At 48.5% G+C, this 21,071-nt stretch overlaps 1 protein-coding gene across 1 annotated transcript in view; it reads left to right on the forward strand.

Moving 5' to 3' along the window:
* Nucleotides 1-21,071, forward strand: part of ABCA4 (ATP binding cassette subfamily A member 4) — a 1,055,123-nt gene that overhangs the window by 280,516 nt on the left and 753,536 nt on the right. Inside the window, exons 6-7 of the mRNA XM_086957892.1 lie at nucleotides 9,383-9,623; nucleotides 15,154-15,293. Coding sequence (XP_086814018.1) covers nucleotides 9,383-9,623; nucleotides 15,154-15,293 — 381 coding nt within the window. The remainder of the gene's footprint in view (nucleotides 1-9,382; nucleotides 9,624-15,153; nucleotides 15,294-21,071) is intronic.

The following is a 21,071-nucleotide window of genomic DNA, read 5'->3' on the forward strand; positions in this document are numbered from 1 at the left end:
TTTTTTTGCCTTTAGTGGTTTCACTGGAGCTCTATGGTCCAGACTGTCTATTGACCATTCAAACATAGTGCATATGATGTCCTAGAAATGCTTATTCTGTTTACTGCTTCATTTTTTGTTGGGCTTGTTCGACCTGGATTCTGGTAGTCCCAGTCATCTGCTCTTAGTTGGGGTAAGATCTTGAAATCCCTGTTACAGCTCTGCCTTCTGTTAGGCGCCTTGTTGGGGTCTACAGTTCCTTATCCCCCCTTTTTGTGTGGGGTCTGATCACATGCTTTACCTGGCGGTCCAAGTTGGGCATTTGGCAGGGGCTGCATCTGTTGTTGGATGTGGCTTTTGGTTCTTTGTTTCAGGTTATGTAGTATTTCTCGGCCCATCTTCCTTGTATTGTGGAGATTCAGCACTTCACTGGCCTTGCCTTTGTTCTGGTGTTGGTAGGTGCACCTTACTAAATAGTGTGCTTGTATTGAGTCTTCTCAGAATATTTCATTCAGTGCCAAGCTAGGTCTTGCCCTTTGTGCCGGTTTACTTCCCCCAGGGACCTTTGAAGGTTTGTTTTTTTAACCGTGGCATGACTTCTCCTTTGGACTGTGTTTTAACTTTTTATGTTTGGAAATTGATTTGCTGGTCTGCTGTCTTGTTGGCGAATGTTAACGCTGCTTTTGGATTCCCCTTTGGTAACTTATCCATTCCGATGTGCTTGTGCCCTGTTTTGGGTGTGATATAGTGCCAGTTTCTGGCTTTTCCAAGGGTGCTACAAGTCGAGTTTATCTGGGACTCTTTATTTCGTGTTTTGGATCTAGGTTGCTCATTTGGGGTTATTGTTCCTGCCTACCCATGTTGATGGGGCTCAGTGACATTCTTTTCCATGGGCTCTTTTTGCTTGGGCTGGGAAGTGCCTGTTTCGCTGTAGGGTCTTTGTGTTGGTGTCTTTAGGTCACTTCTGGATCCTATCCTGCATCACCAGTGAAGAGTCTTTGGCTTCTTTGGCACTCTTGTTGCTGGTTATGACCTTTTTTAGTTTCAAATGTGTTTTATTAGTTTTCTCAACAAAAGCATTGGTAGGCATCGTGACAAAATATAAAGGCATTCGGCATATACAGCTGGCGGGACAGACAAGCATGTCTTCCCTTAGGATGAAATGAGAAGTGAGGTACATATGCCAAAAAGGGAGAACGATGTCCAGGAAGCAAATGTTGATCGTTGCAATAAGGCAGAACAATAAAGCCAACAACCAAACCAAGTAGGCCAGTGCTGAATGATGTGGGTAGCCATATGTTTACCGAGAGTCATGCAAAGCGTCAGTGAGGCGTAGAACACGAAGATACTTAGGGCATGTGACCTCATTAAATTCCTTGGATAGGAGGGATAGCAATGGAAGCCATATTTTTTGGAAAGTAGTGGTGGAGTTTGTGAGTGTGGCCTGTATGCGCTCCATCCCAAGGGTGAACCAGAGCTTGTGTAACCACCCTGTGTGTGTGGGCTTAGTTGTCGAACCCCACAGTGATGAGATGTGTTGTGTAGCTGCCTGCATGGCGATCCCCATTTGACGACCCCGCAGTGATTTCAAAGGAAAGGTGAGTGCGTTGGGGAGGCCCAGTATAGCATAGGCCGGGAACCTTGGGATGTCGGTGTCAAATGTGGAATTAATGTCGTCTAGGACCGTTTCCCAGTAATTCCGGATTTCTGGACAGTCCCAGAGGAGATGGGTTAATGTGCCCCGTTCCCCGCAGCCCCTCCAGCACAGTGTGCTGTGTGTCGGGTTCCCTTTGTGAAGTCGGACTGGGGTGAGATACCAGTACATTGCCAGCTTCACCGCGGCCTCCCTGACCGCCGTATTGCGTGTTGTGTGTGAGGCCCTGTAGTAAACATAACTCCATTCCTTGGGTTAACGTCCTACCTAGTTCCGCCTCCCAGCGCCTTTGACCTGGTGTTTTATCTGGAGTGGGTGGTGGTGTGAGCATCTTGTAAATATCTGAAATGAGATGTTTGTCTGTTTCTTTGGTCATTAACCACTTCTCAAAGGTTGTCATTGGGCGCCCTACCATGGTGGCAGTGGTCGGGTTGTTGAGCCAGTGCCGGAGTTGGAAATATTTGAAAAGGTGGGGGTTGTCTATCTCGTACCCTTGTTTAATATCTGAGAGGGGGAGAAAGCCCCGTAAGTCAAAAAAATCACCGGCAGAACGACACGCGGTGCCGCGCCACTGTGAGAATGCATGTGGGTCATTGCCCGGAGGGAATTCCGGGTTGTCCAGTATGTGGGTGAATGGGGAGGGGAAGGTTGTCAAGCCCCTCTTGAGAGCAACTCTATCCCAGATCTGCATAGTCGTGCGGGTAATAGGTAATTTCAATAGATAATGTGGCCTGTGTTGCCTGGCGAGGAACGGAATTCTCCAGAGTGGAGTCTGAGCCATGGCTCTATCCTGAAAGAGCCATCTCTTTTCTGATTCCGGCCTGTACCATTCCACTAAATAGCGGAGTTGAGAGGCCTGGAAGTATTGCAACAAATTAGGAACGCCAAGGCCCCCTTCATCCATACTCCTATATGCCAACTGTTTATGAATACGCTCGCGTTGCCCTTTCCAGATGAAGAGGTGGAGAGCGGCCTGCAGATCCTTTAGGGTGCCCATGCGGGCACAACCGGGAGAGTCTGAAAGAGATAAAGGACCCTAGGCAAAACTGACATTTTTACCGCCGCAACTCTCCCTAGTAGAGAGAGCGGTTGCTTTGACCAGCGCGTGAGATCCGCCCGGATTTGGGTAGCTAGGGACTTATAATTAGTAATGATCGTCGACTCCGTTGAGGAGGCGAGGGTGATTCCCACGTACGGGATTTGTGTGGAAAGCTGAAGACTGCTCCCTTGACCAATGGCAGGGTCGTTGGACTGCGCGTTCTTGCCCAGCGGTAGTATCAGAGACTTCCCTCTGTTAATGCGGAATCCCGAGACGGAGCCAAATGAGTCAAGCTCCTCCATGAAGGCGGGTATAGAGCGGTCCGGATGGTCGAGGGCTGCGATGACATCGTCGGCATAGAGGCTTATCGTGTGGGGTTCATGACCAAAAGTAATGCCTCCGATGTCAGGGTTATTCCGGACCTTCTGTGCCAGAGGTTCTATGTACAGGGCAAACAGGAGGGGGGAGAGAGGGCACCCCTGTCTCGTGCCGCGCTGGATTTAAAATGGGTCCGAGCGAAGGCCGCCCAGCCAGACCCGAGCTTGGGGGTGGTGATAGCAACAGGCAATCCAAGATTGAAAGCGGTCACCTAACCCAAAACGCCTCAGGACTCGTTGCAAATAGGTCCATTCTGCGCGGTCAAACGCTTTTTCAGCGTTGATGGGAAGTAGCGCAGAATCTGAGGCTTGAAAGTGGGCTTTGTCAATCAGATGAAGTACCCGCTTAGTGTTATCACTGCACAGTCGATTGGGCACAAATCCCGATTGGTCTGATTCCAAAACCCCCGGTAGGCAGGGGCCGAGACGCGCGGCAAGAACACCAGTGAAGAGCTTCAGGTCGAGGTTCAGTAATGAAATAGGGCAGAAAGCAGAGCAGTGCATGGGCTTCTTTCCCGGTTTGGGCAGTACCACCACCTCGGTAGCCAGCATATCTGGAGGGATGGAACCGGGGCCCTCAAATGAATTGAAGAGTCGGGTAAGCACCTGAGCTATCAGCTGACTAAAGGTCTTATAGAATCCTGTTGAGAAGCCGTCCGGCCCCGGGGACTTAAGCGGGCGTAAACGGGATATGGCTGCCAACACCTCATCCCGGCGGATGGGGGCATCCAAGGCATGTGCATTTGCTTGGGAGAATTCGGTGACCACCATTGTATTCAAGTACGCATCTATCTCCTCGGGGGATGTCGCCTCAGCTCCGTAGAGCGAAGCATAGTAAGATCGGAACGTTTCGGCAACCTGAGTATCTTCCGTGAGAACATCGCCTGTGTCGTCCGTGAGGCCGGTGATCTTGGAACGCTGGGTTTTGGCCTTCAAGGCGCTGGCTAGTAAACGGCCAGTTTTGTTGCCCCCAACATAATAGGTATGTCGAAGGCGGAGTTCGGCAAATTCCGCCCTATCAGTGTCCAGTCTGGCTAGTTGGGCCCTGGCTGCTTTTAGCTGTCTCCAAACACGTGGAGCGCAGGTGCGACTGTGGACCCTCTCCAATTCTGAGACCTGTGCGGCGAGGTCATCTCGCTTAGCTTTGCGGTCTTTGGCTTCAGCTGTGGCTATGGCAATAAGTTCGCCGCTGGTTACTGATTTCAAAGCCCCCCAAAGAGCCGTCATGGATATCCCCGGTGTGTCGTTGGTGGCTAGATAGTTAGTAATGCATTCGCTGATCCTTTTAGTAACATCCGGTCGCTGCAGCAGGGTTTCGCGCAGGCACCACGAGCCTCGGGGACTAGGAGAGGCGTGGATCTTCAGCGACAGTGCCACCGCGTCATGATCCGAAATGGCCGCAGGTACTATGTTAACCTCCTCAAGGGTTGTGAGCAGCTCCGAGGAGCCCAAGAAGTGATCGAGCCTAGCATACATGCGGTGTACATGTGAATAAAAGGTGAACTGTGATGCCTTTGGGTGTTTAGTTCTCCAGAGGTCTACCATACCCCTCTCCCTTAGCCACTCGAGCCCTGTCGCCGAAATCGCGCCTGTCTCCCCATAACGGTGCCCTGACCTATCTGCATGTGTGTCCATAACTATGTTGAGGTCCCCATTCAAAAGTAAGAGTGAAGCAGAGGATTGAAGTGATTCGGAGACAGCGCCCTTCAGGAATGTCTCTTGTCCCGTGTTCGGGGTGTAGACAGAACCCATTGTAAGATGTGTGTCCCCAATCTGAAATGTGTATGCCAAAAGGCGGCCCTTAATTTCCCCTACCTTGTCCCCCACCCGTCCCCTAAAATGTTTAGATATTAGAACTGCCACTCCTGCAGTCTTCGTGGGGAGGGAGGAGAAGAATTGTTGTGGGAAGGCGTGGGAGCGCATTCTGTGCCAGTCTTTTGGCTAGAGATGGGTCTCCTGCAATAAACAAATATCGGCCCCAGAAGTCTCAAGGTAGGAGATGACTGCTCTTCTCTTGATGGGGTTGTTCAGGGTCAGTATTTTTAACGTGGTATCAGCCATGGTAAGGTGAGCTTGTGATATAGCGTGGGAGTAGACTCATGTGTATGTGGTGCACAGGGATGCAAGAAGCAGGCCAGCATGTGTATGCCCCCGGAAACCTCGGCCCCGGGGGGGAGCACACTCGTGATTTCACACAGCTAGAAGTCAGCTCGCCAAGCGGGCGAGGAAGATACCTCACCGTGAAGAGGTATACAGAGCAAGGAGGGCAAATGTGAAGTGCAGCTGATCCGTCCCTGGAACCCTCCCTGTAGCATCGCAGACCTCCCATGACTTCCCCGTGGGCTGTAATCTGCTCCGTTCGGAATTGGTAAACTAGAGGCATGGCTAAGCTGTCGTTAACAAAACCTTTTTGGCACACTGGTTTCCACCCTCGGTCCCTCCCGCACTCCCCAAAGCCCCACCCAAACAACCCAACCGTTAAACTCTTCCGTCAAGTTCAAACTCCATCGTTTCAGACCTGAGTGGTTATCCCCCCCTCCCCCCACCGTCCCCCCAAACCCCAAACCAAGAAAAGACATAGTCCCAGTCCTGTTTGACCACACAGGGCTGTGGTGAAGTTTCTTGTACGGGTCATATCTCATGGCGGTCCCCTTGGCCCCCCGCCCAACTCCCCCCCATCGCACGGGCAGAATGAGTGCTATAGGTAATCTCCCTGACAAGAGTACAGATCACTCAGAGGAAGAGGTCTCTTTGGCCACCTCCGCCAACGCCGTGGCCCGTTCTTGTGTAATGACAGAGGCGTCCGGTTTCAAACGGTGCGCTGGGGACCGCCTGCGCTTCACTGTTTGCCATTCCCCCTGGACGGCCCCTGTGATGTTCTAGTTATGGGCTCATCCTCTTCTTGGTCAAGTACCAGGAGGGCGCAGGTGTCTTTGAGCGATCGTAGTTGGTGTAACCTTCCGTTCCATTTGAATATTAGTCTGAACGTGTGGCCCCACGAGTAGGGGATTTCTTGTTGTCGCAGGAAGTCCGTCGCCCTCTTAAATTCCCTACGTTTTTGCAGAGTAATGGTTAATAAGTCTTGACATAGGGCTATGGGGTCACCCTGATATTGAAGGGGCTGTGCTCGCCGGGCCTCTCGGAGAATCCGCTCTTTTATTGGGAAATCAGGGAGGAAGGCCAAAATGTTCGGTGGTGGGGCAGAGGCACGTCGAGGCAGCCCAACTCTGTGCGCTCTATCGATACGAATAGCAAAGTCCGCCGGCTCCCCCAGAACGTTCCTGAACAGGGCTTGCAGGTATCCAGTGATATCAATCCCCTCTGCTTTCTGAGGGACCCCCCGGACCCGTATGTTATTTCGGCGGGAATGGTTTTCAAGGTCCTCTGCATGGGCCTGAAGGTCCAGTTGCTGGTCCGTGAGCCGCAGGACCTCCTGTTGGAGCTGCTCGATTTCATTACTTCTGGTTTGGTCCGCCTCTTCAATGGCAACCATCTGCTCTCCAAGGCCCTCTACGTCGCGCCGGAGTTCTCTGACCTCACCCGTCAAATCCTGTTTGAGTCTTCTCTGAGTGAGTTAAACAATGTCTCTAAGAAGGATCTGGTAATGGGTATCTGGTCATCCGCGGGCACTGGCAGGGTTTTCGTGGCCGCTGGGGAAGGTGGGTCCTTGCTGGGCTTGGGCTGGGACTTGGCCAGCAGTTCGGGAAGTGTCTGGGGCCCTTTTTTCCCCCTCTGGCCCGCCATGTCATGAGCAGCTCCGGTAGGCTTCAAGGGCTTGTGGCCTGTGCAGAGGATCAGGGCGGTAAATTTAGGGCAAATCGTGCTAACTCAGAGCAGCTCGCCCCCGGGGGTCACCGCCGGTTTCACTGAGCCCGACGTCCGCAGGGCGGGTTCGGTCCGTCGGGCGGGTTCGGTCCGTCGGGCAGAAATATGGCAACAGAGTCAACCATTCAGTCCTTGGGCTCCCCTGGTCAATCCCACACCGGGAGCTCGATCGTGCCCCCCGAGCCTTCTGTGGCGCCCACCTCCTCTCTCCTCACCTTCGTGCTCAGCAGCTGGGGGACGGCCTTCCACCGGTGCTCTGGCCTTCCCGCACCGTTCTGTCCCTCTCCGCTTGCCCTCCGGAGATCGGCCACCCTGTCGCCCTCACGCACACACTCGGCGGGGGCAGGAGATGTCGAGGGTGGGTTCCACTGGAGCTGCTTCACTCCACGGCACACCGACTTTTCTGCTGATGCGGGTGGGCTCTGCCGGCCTTCCTGCATACAGAGCACTTCGTGCAGCGGTTCACCTCTGGCCACAGGGCACTCACCCGCCACGCCTGTTCACTGCGGGTGGGCTCCGCTACACCACACTCATGCCCGTCTCTCTCACCTCGTCTCGGGTGTTTCTTTATGTCACCCCACCGCCGCAGCTCCACCACTCACATACTGCGCAGCGAGGGAATCAATGCAGGCGTCGGCCGGGTGCTGCGAGGTGGGCCCTTGCTTCAAGTGGGCATTTCGGGGCACTCTCCAGGCCCTGTTCACCACGGCGGGTCCGTCACTTCTTCGCAGGGGTGCGCCGGCAGGGGCGGAAGGTCCAAAGCTGGGGCCTCGATTTTCGCGACCTCCGGCCGGTTCTCGCCTGGTCGCCGACCGGGGTTGGCGATGTGCCGCAGTCCGGGTCAACAGCTCCCGGGTGAGCAGCGAGGGCTCAATCCAGCAGGCTCTGCACTTGATACACTGAGGTCGCTCCCAGAGACGTCGGGGCAGTGGGCGCCCGGGCCGGTCAGATCCCCGGAGCGGCTGCCATTATCGGGTTGCGGTCTGGCGTCTCCCGCGTCCTGGGCCTTCTACGATGCGCGCTGGTCAAAAGGCCCGATTCTGGGGCAGCCGCTGCATTTTGTCGCCACCTCCGATGCTTTTCACTACTTTCAGGGAGATTTGGCGATGTTTGTAGGTGCTTTAGGCAGGATCGGGCAGGGAGCCTCCATTATGACCTTTTTTGCACATGTTCCCTAAGTCTGGGTCCCTGTTCCTCAGGTTGCACAAGTTTTGGCGTCTACTTTATGGGCTTCTAGTTCTTGTTGGCTTTCTTTTGCACTGGCACTTGGGACTTTCTTGGCCTTCTTAGATTGGTCCTTCCTTCTTTGTGACTGGACTTTGCCATGTCCTATGGTTACTTTGATGAGCGATTGATGCCTGTCTTGCCTGCTTTGGTATAGCCTTATGGCCTGCGGTCTGGTAGGAAGAAGTGGTGAGTCCTTCGATTATCTACCGATTCAGTCATTCCTCTGATTCTACTTCATCGGCCCAGTCCTCACGATGTAATGTGTCTGACTTCAATATCAGTGTTCTGGACTACTTCACCTTCACAACAGTTATTGTGGTTCAAACTCAGGAATCAGCTTGCAATGGAGAGACTTCCCACAACAGTTCATAATGTTGCAAATATAACTCGATTTGGAGGCTCTTCCAAATCTGTGTCACCAAAGACCAAAGTGGACTTCCACAATGAAGATATCAAACTGATTCAATCAGGAAATTGGGTATTCTCAGACATCCCAATGGGCCAGCAGACCCCAAACCTTTGAAATTATACATTAACAAATAGACAGCTCTGCCATGTAAATGTGGAATCTATGTGCTGCAAATGATGCTTTCAAATATCACAAATTACTATAATTATATTCCAACACAGCTGCCGAAATGTAATAAGAATCTATATACTTATACAGCCCCCGCTCTCTCCCTCATTACCTTGTCCACTATTTTGCTACTCATGTTCTTTCTGTCCTGAAACTAAAAATAAAGGTATTAAAAAAGAAGCACCTAATAATAGGGGTGATGAAATTCGTGTTTCTCAGTCTGAACTTTGCTACGTCTGGACTCATCGTATCATGGATGTATCTTACTGGGCTACATTGCTTCTATATTGTGTTGAGCCACACGATGTAGAAGGGAAATCAGATGAACAATTGGTCACCATATCTGTTCTTGTTTACATTAGAACCCACTGCCCAGAGGGCATATTATAATTCTGTGCTTGGATTCATTGTTTTCAGTGGAGGTTGTTTCTACAAACAATTCCCTTATTAAATGTTTCAGACATTCATGAAGACTTGTTATAATAAGGCGGGTGGGATATCTGTCACGTTTCTGATGGAGTATCCAGTACACCAAACGTTAAATCAGTCCCTAAGACTGCATAACAAAACACTTTTGATGGAGCCCATTGCGCCATTCTAGAAAAAGCTTTAGCATTCTTCAAATGTAATGTTACTGTGTGAAGCACTTGCTTTCTCTTCTATACTTCAGCAACTAACGCAGAGGGCCTCTCTTTTTTCCTCAGTTATCCCAGAAGAAGAGTTTTGAAGACCTGTTCTCTGTGCTTCAACCAATCATACAAGATGGCGGACCCAGCTCGTTCAGCCAGCTGTTGAGCTCCCTCTCTGATCTCTTCTGTGGCTATCCCGAGGGTGGTGGCACACGGGTCTTCTCTTTCAACTGGTATGAAGACAACAACTACAAGGCCTTCCTTGGTGTGAACTCCACCAGCAGGGAATCCACTTACCTCTATGATACTACGACTAGTAAGTGTGCTCGAAAGCTTTCCATTCTCAGCAGCAACAAAATTAATAATATGTGGATACTTTGGGTGGTCTAAGTCAGTGGCAGCCGACACAAACAAAAAGTGGTTTGGTGGGTGGAGGAGGTGTGAGGGGAGCGTGGGGGGAGGTGTTAATAATAAAGAAATAAAACTTACCTGATGCTACCGGCCACCTCGCGCCTCAGTGCTCCTCTGCTTCCTACTCCCAGCAGTCCCTGGGACAGCATCAGAGACTTCCTATTAAATCCCCATGCTGCTCTCATGCTATATGACTAAGCATGAGTGCAGTGCAGGGATTGGCCTGAGCGGGCTGGTTAAACCCTCGCTCAGGCACAGGGAGTCAGTGCTTCCAACTCAGCTGTACACTATAGCTGGTTTGGAGAAACCTAACTGTGTTTGTCTGTTTAGCTTCCCTAAGACGGCTGGACAAACCGGCATGCGCACTTAGCAGCGCACATCACTCCGCCCCATCTCCCAAGTCCCGGCCCCCCTCTACTTGTACATGCTGGCTCGGCCGGCAGCTGCAAAACAAAACAATAATAAACTATTGTTTCATTTTTCAGCTGCTGGCCCTGAGCCGGCGCTTCTCCGCCATTGCAGATGAGCCGCCGCTGGTAGAAGTGTTTTACTGTGAGGCTGCTTTAGACAACAGTCATGAACCTTGTCTCAACAGTTTATGAGCCATCCACAAAGAGAAACAATGAGGTGTAGGGCAAGTCAGTTCCAAGTATGAAAGTCAAGCAAGGGCTTCCAATTACATGGGTAAGATCCCCTGTGCATCAGGTCCAGAGGACTGGAGGTCTCTGTAAAGCTGGTGGGTCTCCAGGCTGCCTGCGACTGTCTTAATGATCCTGAGAGTGATTTAAGTCTGCAGCTCTGTGTGGCGCAGGAATTATTTTAACGTTTTAACAGAGTTAAAGACTGTCTTGCTGTATGTGAAGTGTCTTTACTATATTTTTATGCTTGTATACATAAGGAAAGGCTGGATGCCTTAGTTAAGGGGGCACCTAAATGTAGGAAAAAAGGACAAAAATTAAATAGCAGTTAACACTTATCAGGAAACATGCTAATTGGTAACACACAGCACCAAACTAATCACCATTAAATAAATATGTTATTAAAATAGCAATAATTTATTAAATTCAATAGCTCCTCCCTGCATGGCCAATACCTGACTTGTTTATCAGTTGTAGAGATTGATTAGCCTGAGATCACACGCATAACAATGCACAAACTCCTCAATTTATGGGTGTTGTATCCCAACACATTCCCATGAGACTCCTCTCATTTCACTCCAGTACATTTGAGAGAAAACCATTTGAATCAATCATTTAATTAAACAACCGTTCAATTGAAAAAAAAAAGCTGGGCAGAGGAATACAAATAAGAGAAATGCATTCAACCCAAATTAGGAATATAAAGTAATAGATTGGTCAAGATTCCGGTCCTGGTTGTGGCCAGAGTTAGTTAGGGTTTTAGAGCTAGAGTAAATGTTAGGGTAAAGAATACCTTTAGGATAAGACATAACGTTGGGGGTTAGATTAAAGTCATTATAAGGAATAGGGATGCTGTTAGTGACTAGGATCAGAGTTAGGGTGAGGACTAAGGTAAAGTCAGGGATTAGGGTCAGGGTGTAGGCATAGGTTAGGCGTTGGGTTCGTTCAGGCGAGTGTTAGGGTAAGGATTAACTCAAGGTTAGGGATAGGGTCAGTTTATAGTTTAAGCGCGGGTCAGAGTGATAATTAGAGTAAAAGTTGGGGTCAAGATTAGAGTTTAGGTCCATCATGTTAGTGTTAGCCTAGTACTAAGCATCAAGTTTAGGGCTGAGATATGGTTTAGGGCTAGGATAGGATGAGGATAACAATAAGAGTCAACTTAAAGGTTAGGGATGAAGTTTGGAAACTTTGTTGATGAGATTTAGGGTCAATGTCAAGATTTTCGTTTGGATAAGGGTTAGGAATACATTTTGATAATTTTCTGATTTGATCATATCAGTGTGAGTTTAGGGTTAAAATTGTGGCATAGTATGTTGCTGAGGTTCGGATGGCAATCCAAGCTTTACGGAGGCAATGCTGTCCAGCTGAAATGTGGTCCTTCCTTCACGCTTCTTGTGGGTTAGGTTGAATAAGGGGCAGATGGCATCAGGTGGGGAAATGGTACATCACACGCATCCGCATATCCTGATGCCAGGAACAACATCATAGGTTACATAAAATAGGACCGTGTGCATGAGCTCAGCTCAGAGATTAGTGACCATTTTGATGCCTCATCCTCGCTCTATTGACAAGATGCGGGCCAGCTGTGTGCCTGATGTGGTACTAACCCACCCAGCACCTCACACTTACCTTTTCCCCAAAAACACATTGTGCCTATAGTTGGAGAGATGACTGATGGTCCTGACAAGAACACACACCGACCTGCCTGAAGAGACACTGCACTCTTCTTGCCTCTACACGCTCATGATGCCCCCCAGCACACAACTGTTGCGCTCAGACAACTAGGCAAAACAGCGTGCCCCGAGTGAACTGTGCTAATGGCCTGAGCAGGTGCATCAGACCCCGAGGGACCTGCTTATGAGGTGAGCTACTTGAATACCCCCATACAACGATCCAACCATCCTGCTGGCTAGAAAAGACTGGAACATTGAACAACCAAGCAGTAAGCTCCAATGTGCATGTACATTTTGCTGGAATGCATACCATGGAAACACAGACTTCAGATAGCCGTCATCATGACAACGTTGAGTAGCACCATGAGGTTCACCAAACCTTGAGTTGGTTGCCCATCACACCCGCTGTCCACAACATCGACAAAATCCTGCCAGTAATTCCTAACACCAGTGGGTGAAAATCAGTGTGATAAATTATCTTTCAACCTGAGAGGAGACAGGCAAACTGCTGACAACCAGGGTGCAGGCCCCACCCTGTATGTCATAACTACAACTACACCCATCGCTCCAGGGTGCCATCACCCACTATCACCTTTCAGCACGCTGAGGGCTCCTGCAGATTCAAGGTGTTGCATTGCAAAGGGCTGCCTGAGTAATAGCTTTAGGGCTACAGAAGAAATGGACAATGGATTGAAGCGCTACCGCCTGCTCCACTATGCAGGTAAAAAAAGTTGTAAAACAATACCAAAAGATATCCCATCATAACCAGAAGATGAACCTGATTATGATGGAACAGTAATAGCAGTGGAATCACACTTCAATTCGGAATTGAACCCCGATTACGAATTCTCGAACGACATCCACCCATTTCCAGTGCAAGGAAAAGACTCCTCAAATTGTGGAAGGCCAAAATATTTTTTTGCGACTCTGCATTGAAGAAGACGAGAAAGTAACCACAGCAGAGAGCAGTGGCATTGGGGGATGTCCAAGTTAATTCACAAGACTGGATGGGAGGGAACACATCTCAACCATGTCATTGATGGTAAATGATCAAGAGGGAGAAGAAATATCCATCATCTCTTTTCTCAACAGCACATCCAAATTCAAGAGACCACATCCCAAATGTTGAATGCAGACACATAAACTAGCTGTCACAGCCTTGATAGACTCACAGATAAATGGCCGTAGCTTTGACTGAAGCCACAACTGAGACTCCAGCACACCAAAGAAGGATTTATACTATGGAGGCTTAACTCTGCTACAACTCGCTGCAATATTTGAGCCCACCATCCTTCACAGTATGAGAAAAAATCTATCAATGCAGAAGTGTTTGTACAGGCATGCTTCTCACTTGTGCTGCATCCAGTGCAAGCCCTGGGATTCATGTACTTTACCAGAATTGTTAACGATGGGATACACAGGAAATCAAAACAGTATCAAAACAGTATCTCTCTGAGCTCAACAAAATTAATGATTAGGTTTACAATTCACCCATCCGGTACAATGTCCAGTAATATTTAGTGCAGAGATGATATCTTCCTTGTCAAGTAAAGTCTTTGATAAATGAAAATTTCAAAATTCCAATATTCAGTCTCCTTTATTGATTTTTCTTCACTCCAAATCACAGTTGTGTCAATAGATTTTCAGCCAACACGTGTTTCGTCTGATGCTAATCCCTGCATCAACAGACTTCCTCAGGGCAAAAGTAATGGTTCAAAAAAGGTTTTTCTAATCAGTTGAAACCAGTTTAGAAGAGCCTATCTTATTGTAGGTGGGTTCTCTCTAAGGGGTACATCAAATTCGATGCAGCAATGAAAAAGTCAGGATACACGAGTACGTGTACCTGATCTAGTTGTCTCGGCGTCTCCTCTTCGGCTTCACGGCTTTCGGAAATGCTGTGTATATTAGGTCACTTTCTCAGACCCTAGGCTGCCTAAAAGGGAAATCCATCAAAACGACATACTGATAACACTAAAACCCATGGTGCTTCGGCACAGGAGAATACCTTTTCATTTCCACCTACAAGTGGGACTGGAACGCACCAAGCTAGAACAAGAAGAGATAACTGACAAAATGTCAGGATCCGCCATTATAAATACCCCCAGTGGTGGCCACATCCGAGGCCAAGCACCCCAGGGTGGTTTGGGTCTCTATTGATGTACACCTTTTGAACCACATCGTTAAAAGGGACTGTCACCCTATACCAACCTTTGATGATATCCTGTGGGATCACAATTGGAGATCAGTGGTTTTCAAAACTTTATTTAAATGAAGGATCCAATCAGCTGACGTTAGGCAAAGTCAGTCGCTATTTCACCTCATTTTCTTGCCTATAGTTTACAGGGCACTTCTTTTTTTTGTCTAGTTCAAGTGCGTTTTTGCAAGTTATGGCTGCCTCTTGGGCAAGAAGTTACCATTCAGGACATCAATCAATAATCTTTTATTATGTTATTCCTTACTAAAACTCAGTGATGGCTGTTAGATTGCGGTACAAAAGGGGGTGGTGATGGACGGAGCATCTGAATCAATCAAACACTCACACCCAGTCAACAGATCTGTGTTTAATCCATCACCGTTCTTTAGCCCACTCTGCCACCCCCAGTTCAGACATGGCCATATGCAAATCAGTCTGACCCTGTGCCTCACTCACTGCTCTTACCAGCAATGCCCGTCACTGGGTGGGCAAGGCTGGACTGGGGAACTAAAGCAGATGTGGCAAAAATGCAGAGACTAGCTGGCTCCCCTTGTCTCCTCACACCTGCTCTCGTTTTATCCATCCATTCTCTTGCTCACTCTCTTCTCTGTCTCTGATCGCTTTTGCTCTACCTCCACCTCCCCAATTCCCCCCCCCCCCCCCCCCCCCCGCGCACACACTCCTGCTGTTTCTCTCTCTCTCTTGAAGCCTGCTGCAAATAACCTCGAGGACCTGGTGAGAGGCACCAGGGGAGCGACCCTGGGCTTTCAAAGCTGGCCTCCATGGTCTCAATCACACCCGGGAAATGCCCGGTGGAATAAACGGCCTGTCCGGCCTGTGCATGTTAACATTTATCAGGCTGTGTTTAGTAGAGAGCAGTAATGAGCACGCGGTACTGACGCGCGTTTCCTCTTCTCTTGCGTCATATAGCTCCATTTTGTAACGCATTGATCCAAGGCCTGGAATCCAATCCTGCGACCAAAATCGCCTGGAGCGCCGTGAAGCCACTGCTGATGGGAAAGATCCTCTACGCGCCGGACTCCCCCGCAGTCCGGCAGATACTGAAAAATGTAAGGCTTTGCGATATGTGTGACGTTAAACTATATTCTATCTTATTAACCGAAAATGCAAAGTTTCACTATATGTATGACGTTAAACTATATTATATCTTATTAACCTAAAATGCAAAGTTTTACTATATGTATGACGTTAAACTACATTCTATCTTATTAACCAAAAATGCAAAGTTTCACAGTGTGTGATGTATAACTGACTACATTGCGTCCTTTCCAAAAAAAAGGCAAAGCTTTTGTGGTATGTGTGACGTATAACTGAATGATGTCCTTTCAACAACAAAAATAAGCCGTTGCGATTCGTAGGACGCATAACAACACACCTTTTATCTTGAATCTAGTGACGTCATTTGGTTCACAAAATAAATATTGCCTGCCCCACTTAAACGTTGCCCGTTTAATAGACCTCAGAACTATGAAAACTTGCTCGCATGGTTCAATTCAGTTTACACAAAGAGCTCTGCAAGGGTGTTTTAACCCAATAAACCAATTTAACGGCACTCAACAAAACAGAAATATGTAATTTAATCTGATAAGGCTAATAACTTAATATGGCATTTGTATCAACAGTTTCATAAAGACGAGATTCAAAAAATACCACGGTATTTACTGCCGTCGGACAACCTACTTTGACATGTGTTGAATTTGATCGGTGTAAAGTTGTAGTTGTATCTGTCAGTCCCACAGTTTGGAAGACCTGGTTTGAGGACTCCACAGTTTTTGCCTCGTTAATTTTTTTGCAGTTGAATATATATAGCGCGAACTCGACCTGAAGGTAGGGGAGCACTTCGCATGAGCACCAGTTACTTCAAACAAGGATACACTATATTTTTGTTAGGCACGGGGAGATTTGCCCAGAACCACTGGATGTTGAGCCGACGCCGAGACTCGAACCTGGATCCCCAGTGCCAAAGTCGACTGGTCTGACCGTTACGCCACACCCTCTTTCCGCTGTGCAGTTGATTAACCACTCACTGCACCACGTGCAGAAAGGAGAGTATTCGACCACTATGAAATTATCAGCAGGTGTCCTCACTTACGATGTCATCATCTGGCGCCATCAGGGAATCCAGACGCATAAAACGGCTGCTGCAATGCAGACGTGAAGAACACGGGAGGGAACGTCACGTCAGGCTGTAGCTGACACAATGTGCAAATCAAGTGCGACGTGGCAGCGCATGTCTTCTTCAGTACAACTTATAATTATCCAGTCTAGCCTGCCAGCGCCTTTAAAGTAAAGCCCCAGGTGCTTGGTTTTGTGGTCAACTCCCAGGGTGCACCCACCCCATAGTGCCGTTAATTTATAAACAGGTGTTATTTGGCCGACAGCTGCCATCTGCTATAGGACATTGAAGTAGTGCCGCGGGCTAAGACTAAGGAAGCACACAGAGCCTATAAGTTAATTTATATACTTCATGCCTTAGTTATAGGGCACAGAATAGGTTCAAAGGTAATAAACGCCCCGCCAGGATATAGATGACGTTTCCTTAGTCTCCAAACCAGCTTAAATCATGTGACTGTCAAGAGGGGAAAACGCACACACAACACTCCACACCATGAGAAGGAACAAAGACACACAAGGAATGAGGCCAAAGAAGACCCCCCCCCCAAGCCCCCCACAACACCCTCCCAGTACCGCATAGTGGCTACTTGGCTGGCAATTGAAAAAGCCCACTCTGGCCTCATTGCAAGGTGACAAGAATTTAGAGGAAGAGTTGCCAGTGTTGGAATAGTGCTTAATTTGAGCAGGTAGTTTTCGGGGCTTGGCATCCGGCACTTAATTGTCAACACCGGCGTTCGTGACAAGGTGGCGCTGTCTGGATAATTTAGAGATGACCACAACAACTAATCACTATTAATTCAATATACATTAAAATGACAATTTCCTGCCACCCAAGCCATTCTTACAGCTTCGACGGCCTGGAAAAGTCCAAACTATTGAGGGAGGGGGGCAGGGCAGGCCCGGGGCTGCAGTTGGGGCGTTGCACACTCCCCCTATGCTGCAGGAGGGGACGTTGTGAGCTTGGCTAGGCTGTGCCTGAGTCCATTGCCTGGGTGGTTTTATAAGCAGTGGATTTGCATTCATTGAAACCGAGCCAGCGTTCCATTTCCTCCATCTGGTATTAGGGGCAGGGCCGACTTTAGGGCAGTGTGACCCGTGCAGTCGCACTGGGTGCTGACCTGGAGGGTAGGGGGCACTAATCTCAGGGGAGGGGCACTATGTTTAGCAATAAGGAAAATGTAACCGCTTTCGAGCTCATGACAGCTCCACACCGTCATGAGCCATGGGCGGTGTGTGCACATGACGACGTGGGGCCGCCATCTAACCGCCGCTCCGCCCACGGGGCACTAATTCCCCACCTGTGTGGGCGAATTAGTGAGTGGGCGGGGTCATGACGGCTCCACGCCGTCATGAGCACACGCCGCCCGTGACTCATGACGGCGTGGAGCCGTCATGAGTAAGGGAGCGCCGTGCTTGCGCCCCCCTTCCCCCGCGCCGTGGCCGAATTCACGCCGCGGCAGAATTCACGCCGCGGTCGAATTCAAACTGCAGCGAAGCGGTTAAAATCATCTGCTGCAGAGTTTCTTGTGCGTTCAGCTTTCGCCCAGCAATAAAAATAGCAAGATAACTCTTGAGATGAATGTTCCTGTTAGAGAGAGAGAGATCAGAGGTTTGTCTAGTGGCAGTTTTGATTCACCCTAAAGTAAGGGTTGATATACCTGCTGCAAAGAACAGATCTGTGTTTTGTGTGGATAGCTGAGTGGATTAGTAAAGCCAGCCTTTACCGGCGCTTTCAAACAAATGAAATGTAACTGAGAGAGGGGCTAGGGAGAGATGAGGTGACTCTGCTGGATGGTAATCAGCCGCGGCCCGTGCAGGTAGAGCGGTGGGGAGGTGAGGCCGGGTGTGGGGGTTCTCAACAGACAACTCCGAGCCTCAGGGTCGTCTGTTGAATCCCGACCGTCCCACTGCTCTTACCTGCATGGGCAGCAGCAGCTGATGGTAATGAGGGAATCCGAGGAGGAGGTCATATGGGGGAGGGGCGTCAAAAACAGGGGCGGGTGGTGACATTTGAAAGTGGTGGGGCGCAAACTGATTTGCATACTGCACCGTAGCGAAGGAACGCAGCGAGCGAGCCCGAACCCCATAAGGGGGGTTTGGGGGTATAACCCCCCCCAAGAAAATTTTGAAAAAAGAGAAGAAAAATCGTGCATTTTCCAAGCAAATTTGAGAAAGCAGGAAGGTTAATAAAGCTATTGTGAAAGTGCAGTTATTACATTCATGGATGACATAACATAGGTAGCTGCTTATACAGTATAACCAAATAGCTTCCTACATTCCGTCCTAATACGCTGCTGAATTCAGACTATAAGACTTGCATGAAAATCTCAGCTCTAAGAGTAGAAGAAGTTGCACAGCAGTTGGGAGACAGCCTTTACAAAGCCCTCTGTCCCACTCGTTTTTTGTACCTTTCTGCCCTCTGTCCCACTCATTTTTGTGCCTTTCTGCCCTCTGTCCCACTCGTTTTTTGTGCCATTCTGCCCCCTGTTTCACTCGTTTTTGTGCCCTTCTGCCCGGGGGTATCAAAGTACACAAATGACTGATGCTACCCCTGGTTACTTTTAACACCATCATTGCTGCAGCAATTCCCCTGCTGTGCTGAAGAACTCAGAAAACAATGCAATCATGACGAGCTCAGCTCGTCATGAGCGTACGAGAGGTGTACCTCATGACGAGCTGAGCTCGTCATGAGCATCGAAGGGGTTAATTGGCATCAATGACAGTGCCTCGTGCACACAGGCAGTAATATCTGCATGGAAGATCTTATGAAAGCCTTATGCATGCATGGCTCGAGAGCACAATCTAATTTATATTGGGGACTAAGACAAAATGTAACATAAAGCCATACCCGAAGTTCTCTACAGGCAATAAAGCATATAGGCTATAGAACTTCATGCAAGATTACAGGCAAAAGAACCAAGGTGCGCACTATAGTGGAAAAAGGTCTCAGCTCACTGGTCACTGCATTAAAAAATTGCTACTATATTTCTGAAACAAATCATTGGGTGAGAATCACCAAACCGCTATAAACTCAACTTTAAATCTTAAGCAATTTCGACCACTGCTGCCCACATAATGTGCTTAAAAATGAACATTTGATTTGTGTCCAATATTAGATCCCAACACCTCCTTCCCTGGCTCAGTAGGCCTTCCCCCAATTTACAAAATAACTTTTTACATGGTCCCCCACACTCTAACCCTGCAGGCAGTACTTAATATAAAAAAAACATACGTTTGGGGCCACACCCGAACAGTAAGACATACAATGGGCAACAGCAGTGTGTGGTAAAAGATGGCGAGCTTGGGAGAGCAGCGTAATCCCTTTAACAGGTCCGGGTTAATGAAAAGGAAAATGCCCCCTTTCTATCTCTTCTGTCCGTCATTCCTGTGATTTGTAGCAACATTATAGTGACATAAAACACTACAGAACTAAGCAAAATAACCCAACGTTGCCTGACTCAAACTTGACAATAGCCATTAAGGAGATGCTGCTCGAATGATCTGACAAACAATATGGGAAATGTTAGGCGGCAGGCTCCTGACCTCCATGGGATCTCTTTGCTGTAGCCTGGTACCTCTGGAATCCTGTAGAGCGGTTCCCAACCCTTTCACACCTGATTTTGCTCACGATCACTCATTGCTCTCCCTTCCCCCTCTGATACCGCCCTTCCACTCATCTTCTCTTCTGCCCTCTCCTCCTTCTTACCCTAACTGCCCCTCTGTCATGTATACATGTCTGACAGGGCCCTGTGACATTTCCTCCTTCCCGTTGTGTACTTCAGCTGACTGCCTACCGGAGAGTCCACCTGTAAATGCACGGTGGAAATGTGAATCTGCACGTTCAGATGTTTACATTATTTTATTCACAGAGCATTTCTTTTTTCCATATGGAGAAACCTCTTGCCATTGCCAATCACCCCAAGAAATACAGAGGTGCTCTGTTTTTTTCCCACCTAAGAAGCGTCAATTACTCATGCATATTTACACGATCAGTTTTATATTTGTTCCAGGGTGCGTATTTATAAGGATAAATGAAACATCTTGTAAGTGTTTTTTACATAATCCTTAATTAAGTACAGAAAGAAAATGAAAATCTAAGCCACACTTCGCACCGGAGATGCTGAACAAAGCACTACCATACACAGGTCTCGAATATGTTTTCGATTTTTTTTATTTTTCTTAGGAGGGCAATGTCTTCGCAGACTTCACTTTACCAACTATAAAAAATGTGCAATGCTTTACATTAATCGAAGAAGTTATCAAAATGTGGATTTTGACTAAAGCGAAATAGCGCTATTTTCATGGCGTGTCAGAGACTCCAGGTTATGCCCTGTGCTTCAGATTGATTGTGCAGATTGCTGGGAGGCAGCTAACCCTGGTAAACACTCTGCATATGGCTTACACTTTGGTTGGGGGCCCTGATGTGCCATCTTTACTCCTCATTAACCCCTTCGACGCGGATGACAAAGCCAGCTCGTCATGGGCGTTACCTGCGCTGCGCGGATGACGAGCTGGCTTTGTCACGTTACGCAGGATTTTTAAAAATGCCGCGCACAGCGGGAAAAGCCGCCGCGGCGAAGCGGTTAAACTTCCTAATTGAACTAGAAACTTCGCAGGTTGTCAAAATGAGGAACGTGTAAAGGGTATACATACGGCATACATACTTACTGTGTACAGTATCCTCTGCTCCGGTCCCTAAGTCTCCTTGGCAT

Source organism: Lissotriton vulgaris, chromosome 1_1 (genome assembly GCF_964263255.1).
Source record: "Lissotriton vulgaris chromosome 1_1, aLisVul1.2, whole genome shotgun sequence".
Taxonomy (NCBI): Eukaryota; Metazoa; Chordata; class Amphibia; order Caudata; family Salamandridae; genus Lissotriton; species Lissotriton vulgaris.